A 10,765-nucleotide genomic window follows, 5' to 3' on the forward strand; every position below is an offset into this window, starting at 1 on the left:
AATCACGATGCATTGACAAATTAAACTGTCCCTTATATCTCGTCCTAGCAGTCTTGGTGGACATTTTTCCTTTCTATTTGGTGGATTTATTTTTACACCTTTTTTACCCCCCTCTTCTGCATATGTATTTATTTCGCTGCAGGGAAATGAAGTTCAGAAGAATAATGAATGGACTGGAAATAAGGCGTATATACTTATAACCTTCCCATGAAAATTATTAACATTAGGGAATATTAAAGTATTTTTTATGCATAAAATTTAAAATGAGGCAGACATGCAGAGGTACCTGGGGTGCTGTACCCCCCCCCCCACCCCAGCATTCCGGAAGACAGATGTGTGTATATAATTTAGTATTATTTACTGATAAAATTATAAGGAAATAAATACCCTCTATGAAAAATATTTCAAATTTCCCCCCAATCTCCCTCATTGTTGCCATCTAGTGGTCGTTCCCGCAAGTAACATCCCAAACAAACAGACGTTTTTTCGAGGAGTTTGACGCAAACGTTTGATGACAATAACACAAAAGGCGAGACACTACATGTGTATTTGTCAGACGTATATGATAAGCCAGATGTGTTTTATTTGTGGTTTGGATTGGATTTTGTATAATAACCTGGAGCTAGAGTTTCGAATACAAAATATAATGTAAACAGTACGTCTTGTAATCGATAAATAACATTGGCGCTGTTGTAGGAAAAAAATAAAAAATATTGAAGTAAGTAAGAAAGTACCTAAGTAAATTACTTATGAAAAACAAGCCAAGTAAAGGACCCACGAGAACCATCATATAAATGGAGCTTGGAACTTTTTTTTTTCTTTTGACAGCACATTTCCAGGTGGTTTATAGAAGCCCACTCGTACTAGAACACGTAAAGGACAAGAATGTTCCATGTTCACTATAGCGTGTGCAAAACCATGGGGAAGATCTGTGGTATTTGAAAAAAGGGATTGTACACTTTTGTGATAATTATTTTGAATACCTCATTGTTTTAGGTATAGTTTCAGTTTGGTATAGGTTAGGTTTCACACAGCCATATGGGAATATGGCTGTGTGAATTCAGTATTACACAGTAACAGACTGAAAAACATAATGGATAGATTGGAAGGCATGATAAGTATCAAGGATATTGCAAGGTAGAAACTTATGATTAAAGTAAAACTTTCAATAATTTTGTTATTGCAAAGTACATTTAGTGAATAGGAGGCTTCTCCCCCTAAAGCCACTTTAGGGGGACTCTTGCCCTCTCTACCCCATGCCTGGTCTGCAAAATCTTCATGTCATATGTTTTGGTAGGATAGACCCTGGGCAACCCTCCTTTGGTGATGCACATTGATGGTGTGTAGGGGGGTTTTGCCCACTATCACCCTTTCAGCAAGGCTTCTGGTTATCCTACCCCCACTTGGTCTACAAAACCTGTATCTCATATGTGCTGGCAGGACAGAACCAGGGGAAATATCTGGATCTTGTAATCGTAATTTCTTAGCTTGACCAATAAATCTGAGTTGTCAAAATCCTAGTCGTTGCTATTGGTGGGAATAATGATCACTATCTGCTGCTCTTTTTCATTATTGCCATGATATTTTGCATATTAAAGGTGAAACAGCACCTTATACTCCCTTGGGTCCAGCTTCTATTGTCACGTGATTATCTATCACAGATCTTATTGGCTTTTAATGAACAGGTCACTAGTGTCTGTTGTAACATCATTGCCTAATACAATTCCCATTGGGTCATATGATGTCCCTTGCTTATGTCATTTTTAACAATTTCATCTAACAATTTTTTCTTGATTCATGTCATTTTCCCTCACGACTGTAATGTAATACCTTTGTTATACATTTATATAATGATTGCACTGAGATAGGGAAAATCTAGTGACTCTTTTGTAAAGAAAGTTAAAGGATTACATTTATTGATATATGAAATATCAAAGCAGGTTAAGAATAAAGTCAGAAATGAAGAAAGTCAGAAATGCAGAGATTAAGTCCACGATGATTGGGTGGAATATTAACCATTAACTCTTGTCTCAGAGGGTTGCAGCTACTTTGTAAACAGTTATATCAATACTTTCACTTATTTCCTGAACTGATCATTTGCGAATAAAATCGACAATAGATTCTCATGCATTACACCATGGAGCAAGAAATGATAATTGCAATTTTAGATATTTGTACGAAAAACACATTTTTATACACTTTTTTTTTATTGTATATATATGTATGCATCCTATATTTTAGATGCTGAAAACTGCAATATAACATATTATTTTAGGTGATACTGTCTCCACAAGCTTCTGAGAAGTCATCTGTATATTAAGTAAATCTAATTATGTGAGGATAGGATATTATTGTTTGTGTATAAATATTCATATGTATATGTTTATGTGGTTATAGCTTTTTATGTGTTAATTATCATTTTTGTTTCTTCCTGTTTCACTTGCTTTCTATCACTCTCCTCTCCTCTCCTCTCTTTCTCTTACACTTTCCTATTTTTCTCTCTTTTTTTCTTTATTGTTTGTGCACACACACACACACACACACACACACACACACACACACACACACACACACACACACACACACACACACACACACACACACACACACACACACACACACACACACACACACACACACACACACACACGCACACACACACACACACACACACACACACACTCTCACTCACTCACTCACTCACTCACTCACTCACTCACTCACTCACTCACTCACTCACTCACTCACTCACTCACTCTCTCACTCACTCACTCACTCACTCACTCACTCACTCACTCACTCACTCACTCACTCACTCTCTCTCTCTCTCTCTCTCTCTCTCTCTCTCTCTCTCTCTCTCTCTCTCACTCACTCACTCACTCACTCACTCACTCACTCACTTTTATTGCATATGTTATCAACTTTAATGTATTTTCTTACTTTTCAGGGGTGAATGAATATGGAGCCAGCAAGAGATCATTGTGCTTACTACTATACAAAGGAACAAATAGAAAACCTCAGAATAAGGTAAAGAATGTAACAAAAAAAAAAAAATATTATTATTATTAATAATGTCTTGATTATTATTATTCTTTCCTTTAACCCAATCCTGGTGAGAATATGTGATGTTCACTGTAGTATTGTTTGGTGAAATGTATCTACACATAAATGGCTCCACAAGTGCTCTGCCTCCAAGGAGACAACTAGTAGTTTTTGTGCCCTTGTGTGATTTTCGCTTTCCTTATTATTATTATTATTATTATTATTATCATTATTTTTTTTTCTGTTAATATTGATGCTGTTATTATTATTATTGACATCATAATTATTACAGAGTTACAATACTGATAGCAATATGAAATGAAATAAAACGAGAAATAGGTCGGATTAGTAATTGACTCATTGGTGACCGAGCACTTGTTGATAAATAAGCTCACTTAGCTAATAAACTAAACTAAACACCATTTTGAATTAAAAAAAAAAAAAAAAAAAAAAAAAAAAAAAAAAAAAAAAAACATTATAGCAAGCCCTTTAACATACAACTTATGACTTTTTTTAGGACAGTGTTGCAGCAACTCACAGGTTCCCAGCTGGTCGATGCATCACCAAGAGCTGTAGAAAATCCACCTGCTGTTGGTGAGGTGGACCTAAACCTTACAACCCTTTCTGTGCCCACTGCATCCACTAGTGATGCCAGTGCTTCACACACACAGCAGCAAGTTATTAAGTGGCAGCAGAAACTGTTAAGGTAGGCAGTATGTCACATGGTTTTAGTGTTGGCAATATTCAGTATAGAATGTGATTTCTTTTTAATATGTGCATGAGTGAGGTATGTGCATGGGTGAGTGTGATGTAATGTCAGTGAGAGTGAGAATGAGTGAGTGTGAGTGAGCTGCTGTTGATACGGGGGAGAAGTAGGCTTTTATAAGAAATATTTATACATTATTCTTATTCTTCTTGGAACAGTGAATTTATACTGATAAATATCTTGACTGAATGATGAGATTTGAAATATATTCATAGCAATGGTATTAACTATAGTATCTTTCCAGTCCTTTTGAAATAGTGGAATATGGCCGTCCCATATATGCAGAGGATTCACAACACAAGTCGTACCATGAACAGGCTGTTAAATTAAAGAAACGCAAGCAATGGAAGAGAAGAATTTTCACCTACACACACCAAGATAATTATCAAAGCCAGGTAAGACTATTGGTAAGAGTATTACAGTCATGTAGATGTAAGAAACCATTTTGTCAACGGTTAAGTTTCATACAGCCGTCTTTTATAAGGCAAATAATGTATGGAAATCACAGAGCAAATGAATCTAAGAAACTCTTCTTCTATGTACTTGTATGTGAGAGAGCCATGAAGACATTTTTTACTGTACTTAATTTTAGACAAAGTATCATATGTAACTAGACATAGAAAGAAATTAATTGTTGTCAAGATGAAAATAGGGACAAACCAATGTATAAGTAATGAATGTGTAATTGTTAGAATTATACAGAATTAAATAATGCAATTGAAATTCAGAATCAAAGTAATATTATTGCTGTATGATTGTGTTGCATTGGAATCTGCAGAAAGGGTAACATAACCAAAGGGAAATTCAGAACTACTGCACTTTCTATTTTCAAATTTTGTAATTAAAGGAGTGTTTGCTTTTACGAATTCTGGACTACTGTAAACAATGCTTTCAGATCCACATTAGGGCAAGCACAACAAAGCAGATGGAACCAGAGACGTGTGTGAGACAAAGGAAAAGAACAGAAGGTGAAAGGTATGTACTGGCATAAGTGCATCGTTTGTTATGTGAAGTGCTATGGGAAAAGTTGTGGTTGATCGTCATACTACAAACACTGTGAGGTAATTCAAGAAGATTATTGTAATTTAACTTTGTTTTCAAGGAAGTTCCACATTTTTGGTGTTTTGTTGAAAATCATTTCAAGATTGAAGTTGTATCTGTCAAAGATTTTAATTTCTTTTCTTCTGATTTTCCTCTTAGTGTAAGAAGTAAATTTTATGTTCATGCCAATAACAGCCATGATCCTCTTTAAAGGTTATTGGTGAGTTACATTGTGTCTGTTGATATAGTGATTTTCCAGTTGTAGTTACTTGCACTGTGATATTCTATTGCTTGCTTGATCTCCCTTCTCTCACAGTTTACCTTTCATATTTTCAAAATTATGCCTAAAGTTGTCTGAAAAAAAAAAACTTGTGTGTATTGAGAATATTCTACATAAGATTATTTTATAGAAATGCCAATCAAAGTGCAGCCCTGGTGGATGGCAGGAAAGGAGGGGAGAAGAATGACCCAGAAGCAACTAAGTCACAACAGCAGCATTTTTACATCATGGCTGACTTGGCACCACCTGAGTTGTGAGTTAATGGAGAATTTTGGTGTTAATGTTCATCAAAAATTGTTCTAATGATCTTGTACCTTTTGTTGTTTAGGATAGCATTGAAGAAGCAGATGCAGTAAATTAATTATATACTTGAGTTTCCCTTGGACATTTGGTAGGTTTGTAATAGGTATGACCTTCCCAAGAATTCCAATTTGTATATTGGTCACTTTTATTACTTTTTAGTATTGGCTACCTGATGACTTCTTATTTATTATGATTCAGCTTAGGGGAAACCAGAGCCCATGAGGTGATCCTTTGCACACTGCGGTACAATCCTCATGGCCAGCTGACGGTTTCGCCTGACTTCACCAAACTGAATACAAAACCATTTAGGTAAGACATTCCTTTAAAAGGACATTTGCTTTTACACTTTTCTTTCTAGAGACTAGTAATAGATTGTGAATCAGTTTATACTTCTGATGCTTTCCTCAATTATTGTATACTTTTTACCCCTTTTTTGTTTCCCACAGATTAGAGAGTTTTGGTTCCGACAATGCTCTTTATGAATACACCGTTGAAAATGTGTCTCTTCCACAACCTCTGGAGGAGAAACAGAAAGAAAATGAGCTACTTCAGCAGGTTAATACTGAATTAAATGTAGCTGTTGTTTATATATATATCTTGAACTACATCATATATCTTTCTCTGAGCAGATTGAATTGTCTAAGTAGGCTGAAATTCATATATAATATAGGGTAAATGATTAGTAAAATAAGTAATTTTAAGAATATATACTGAATTTCAATTTATGTTTGGGTCCATGTAAATAGATTTAGAAACCAAATGAAGTGATTATTTCCTAGACATATAAAGAATAGAGGTAGATGGTTTTAGATATAATATAGTTTTGAATCTCTCTGTTTTTAGATATCACGGCAGCGTATGGAAGAAATGCAGCAAATCGTTGGTCTGGACTGGAACACACAACAGCTAGGTGAAGGTGAAATACGATTGGTTGTGACAGGGGAGATTTGTCGAGCGCAGCACTTCTCAGATGTCTCATCTTTGTATCTTCACTATGTCCTACATCTTCCTCCGGGTGAGTTGCAAAAACACTGAGTTTCATTTTCCTTTGAACTTGGGTTTTTTTTTTCTTATACAAATATTTGTAAGGGGGTTAAGTTGAAATTGCATGGCAATTCAGTATAGTGGTTTATATTCAAACACATTATGAAATATAATGCTATATTTAATAATATTACCAAATTGTAGTTGTAATGCATGTTTCTCTTTCTAAGAATCTCTGCCCTTTGAGTACTGAAATTTTGGTCTCAAAATACTCCATGATATTAGCCTTGTACCATAAAACAAAAAAATAAATCTGGTGAAATTATTGTTTTGACTTTATCTGATGTGCTAATAGCTGTAACATAACAAGCTAACAGGCATTTAGCTGGTGTTGGCTATTGGTGTTTTTCTTGTTCTTTTTTTTTCCCTTTTTTTCCTTTTCTTCTTTATGAACCTGGCATTTGCATAAATATAAGTAGGGAGCATTTGGAAAATGTTGAAGTAAGTATGATTTTTATTTATTGCTGAATTCCAGGATGGAGACAATTTCTTCTTTATGAACCTGGCATTTGCATAAATATAAGTAGGGAGCATTTGGAAAATTTGAAGTATGATTTTTATTTATTGCTGAATTCCAGGGTGGAGACACAACTCTGGGACAGACTGTGAAGGTTTCACTCCTACATGTGTGGTCGGACACCTAGAGGATATTCCAACAGTACATTATTCTACACCCTTCACTGTAGATGTGACACGCACAAAAGGAGGTCAGTGTGCCGAAATTCATTTGTGTGTGCGGCTGTATGTGTGTATGCTTGCAAGTTTTTGTGTGGTCACCTTTAGTGGTATAACCAACTTTTCTAACTTTTCTTCCCAGGTAAAGGTTGGCCACAGATGTTACTGGCAGTATTCTCAGTTGACTGGTGGGGCCGGGAGAGGGATGAAGGATATGCATCTTTTGTTCTTCCAACACCTGGTAAGTTCATGCTTGCAATATATCATTCCATAATGCCTAATATAGGTATGTGTGAAAGGTTGAGGAGCAGTATTCTCATGTGGATTGTTAGTAAATCTTATTTAGATATAATTACTTTAATGCTAAATAATAGTCCATTTTGCTGTCGATAAATTTTGTGTAAACCATTTTACCATTATGCTATACTGTTTCATGCTTCCATTAGGCTATGACTCATGCAACAACAGTGACAAGATGGAAGGTGGACTTCACCAAGTGGGAACATGGCGACCAGCCCAGTCTTCACCCATTGCCACGATGCGAAGGTTCTTTCTTGGGGGATGTCAACTCATGGCTGATTCTTCATATCTGGCTGTTGAGTATTGCTCTGAGGTGAGTGGAGTAGCCTGTTAAGTATATCCAAAGCTTTTTATGCAAGACTAACATTTATTTTGTTGACTGTGAAATATAATAAAATTAAAGCTCTCAAAAATGTTTCATGATTTAGCAAATGAAAATAAGATGAATATAATTATTAACCCAATGCTGATGGTGATTTCCCAATACGCAAGCCCTCTCTCCCGGGTTGTATTCATAGCGGCCTGGGCCCTGCTGTTGGGGGCTTGTGTTGTCACCCTAGTGTGCATGGCATGACCATACATGCCCCCTGAAAACGGGATTACCTCACCATGGCATGTATGCACATGCCACCCAGAATATAGTCCAGGCATGCCACCTGGCAACTAAGTGTTAATTTTAATTCTGTATCATATTTCAGCACTTTCATGACACAATAACCTTATCTAGAACAGAACTGAATCACTTTGTCCTGCATTTTCTAATGAGATTCAACTTTAATTGCAGAATAGCCGTAAGAGTAGGTTGGGATTCAGGACTGTGACTAGTGGTACAGTGGAGCTTAGAACCAACACCCTTATTGAGTCAAACTCTAAAATAACAGGTAAGTGGTGGCCTTGAAGGTAATTGCTTTTCTCCAGGTATTACAGGGAGTAGAATATTAATGCTAATGATATGTGCTTAACAATTAATGAAACTATACAATATATTAAGGTAATAAGAAAATATATTAAGTGCTGAAAACACAATATAATAATAATAATAATAACACTTTTATTCCCATTTTGTTTTTGTTTTTGTTTTCTACTTCAGACTTACTTAAAAAAACACGATCTGTAATGAATGCATTAAAAAAGTTTTACCTCTCTTTCCCAGAATCATGGAATTCAACTGTGCCTTGGAATGCTCCCATTTGGCAGCTATCAACTCGAGCTGTTTTAGATGCCTTCAATAAATCTCGACAGAAACTTAGAGCAGCAAAACAAGGGGTTTAGTGAATGTCAGAAATTTTGATTTCATGGTGCATGTTGCTCAGGTATTGCAGACCTTGGGCTATTTATTTTGTAGGGAAAGACCTACAAATGTGAGTTATGGAGAAGCAGTATGAATAGGTATTTCTGAATGAAATGCTCCCATACGTAACACGTTATTAAATTTATTTATTTATCTGTATATTAGATGTGTCTGCAAAAAAATTCTGCAGGTCTTCTCATATTGTATGTGAATGATATAGTAGATCTATAACCCAGATTGAACATAAATTCTTGTGTTGAGAAAAATTTGAATCAAAGGATTCAAGGAAAGAGACTGAATTCAAAATGGTCTTTTATTTATCCATGTGTTTATAGCAAGGAATTATATGGAAACTTGAAACTCTAACCAGCTTTTTTTTTTTCTTTCTTTCTCTCTTTTTTAGTTAGTTAATCAGAAAATGTGTTGTTAACTTTTATTGCTCTTCTAACTTGATTTATTGTCTTCACTATCACATTATCAATTATCATCAGAATTATCTTCACCATCAATCATCATCATCATCATCATCATCATCAAAACAACAACAATAATTTAATGTTAGGGCATTGTATGTTTATTTTAGAGTTTTAGATTATGTTCCCAGGAGTATAGATTAGAAAAATTAATGGCCAGAAAGAGGATTTTGAAGTTGGTTTAACTAGGTTTTAATATATAACCTAGCAATGACAGCTTTTTGCCCATGCCAAACTGAACCACCTGCCTGGCATTGCATGCCGTCAGGCACTTGAGCAAAAATTAGGCACAACAGAACATAAAATAGGCTGGACTACAGTTGTCATGATTACTTGCCATCATATGAGTTCTGTGCTTCCGGCAAGAATAGATGTCACCCAGCATTATGGGTTAATGGAACCATCTTGTGTGAGGGAGATTAAAAGAAAAAAAATCCTAAAAATGATTGCATCTGATAGATTTGCATTGGTTTTTACACTGTATTTGTATGAATATTGTGTATTTCTTCTGTTAACTTTTGAAATTCAATTTATAAATCTATCTCTCTGCTCTACAAAAAACAAAATCCATGTAGTTTCTAAGAAAATTCTGTAGATAGCTATAGAAGCAATTTTTTTTCCTGAGGAAAAGGTAAATTCAAATATTTGCCAAAAATAGTGGATTACAATTCATATGCACAATTAGTGCTTGTTCAATGGAGCAACTTTATTTTAAACAGACTGTCCCTACCAATAGCTACCTTACTCCAGTCACTTGATCGAGGAAAGATGACAATTTCAGAAGACTCATTTTTTTTTTCATATTGGAGAATAAAACATTGTGGTTCATTTTAAATATGATTTTAAGCCCTGCTAGTGTTAGTCCCCAATATCAATTTTATTTATTTATTTAATTACTCATGAGTTATTTTTATTTTATTGTTTCTATTATTTATTTTTATTTTTTATGGTCTGCAGGACCAGCTATAGCTTGTAGTTTTCCCAGAAAAAAATATTCTAGTGCTAATTCAGTATATACAATGGTCAAGTTTTTTTTTCAATGTAGAGCAAACAAAAAATGGAGGATTGTGGATGGTGATACCGGCATAAATATATTGTAATGACATAATTATAGCATGAATATAGCATAAATGCTCAATATTGAGAATTAATGACAAAATAGAAGTGAATTGCCTGGAGCCATAGGATTTTCCATGCTCCATACTCCATGCACCAAATTTATGGAAGCAGCTTCCTCATTCCTTTACAAATTCTGTAAGCTATCTACCCCCCCCCCCCCCCCCCCCCGCTACCTGTGTCGCCCACCTTGATACTTGGTATGTGTGGCTGGTCTGGCCCTTTTGTCTTGAAATTTCAGTGCACTTGGACAGGCAGTTTGCAGGAAATGGTTGCAACCATATTTTAACTCCATGTTCATGTTTGGAGACTTAGCTTAACCATATCATATGTTCTAGGAAGGAGAGCACTGATTTATGTTGAAAGTACATATTCCAGATTACTAGATGTATGCCAGGCTACTGTATAAAAGCAGTGGTGTGGTTTCATGGAAG

General features: G+C 35.3%; 1 protein-coding gene across 3 annotated transcripts; it reads left to right on the forward strand.

Annotated features, from left to right (window-relative positions):
* The first annotated feature begins 453 nt into the window (after positions 1-453).
* LOC125046261 (Meckel syndrome type 1 protein-like) lies at positions 454-9,041 on the forward strand. Of its 3 annotated transcripts, none has more exons than XM_047644063.1 (14): positions 454-529; positions 2,948-3,027; positions 3,560-3,748; positions 4,053-4,203; positions 4,704-4,783; positions 5,260-5,382; positions 5,631-5,741; positions 5,879-5,987; positions 6,276-6,447; positions 7,055-7,183; positions 7,294-7,392; positions 7,598-7,764; positions 8,236-8,332; positions 8,605-9,041. In XM_047644063.1, the coding sequence occupies exons 2-14, from the start codon at positions 2,954-2,956 to the stop codon at positions 8,721-8,723; spliced, it is 1,620 nt and encodes a 539-aa protein (XP_047500019.1). In that variant the 5' UTR covers positions 454-529; positions 2,948-2,953; the 3' UTR covers positions 8,724-9,041. The 3 variants fall into 3 exon arrangements, with proteins under 3 accessions (XP_047500019.1, XP_047500020.1, XP_047500021.1); XM_047644064.1 differs by having other exon boundaries at positions 459-571; positions 2,945-3,027; XM_047644065.1 differs by lacking the exon at positions 454-529 and adding an exon at positions 2,281-2,320.
* Positions 9,042-10,765: the final 1,724 nt, after the last annotated feature.

The sequence above is a fragment of the Penaeus chinensis genome, chromosome 38, assembly GCF_019202785.1.
Source record: "Penaeus chinensis breed Huanghai No. 1 chromosome 38, ASM1920278v2, whole genome shotgun sequence".
Lineage (NCBI taxonomy): Eukaryota > Metazoa > Arthropoda > Malacostraca > Decapoda > Penaeidae > Penaeus > Penaeus chinensis.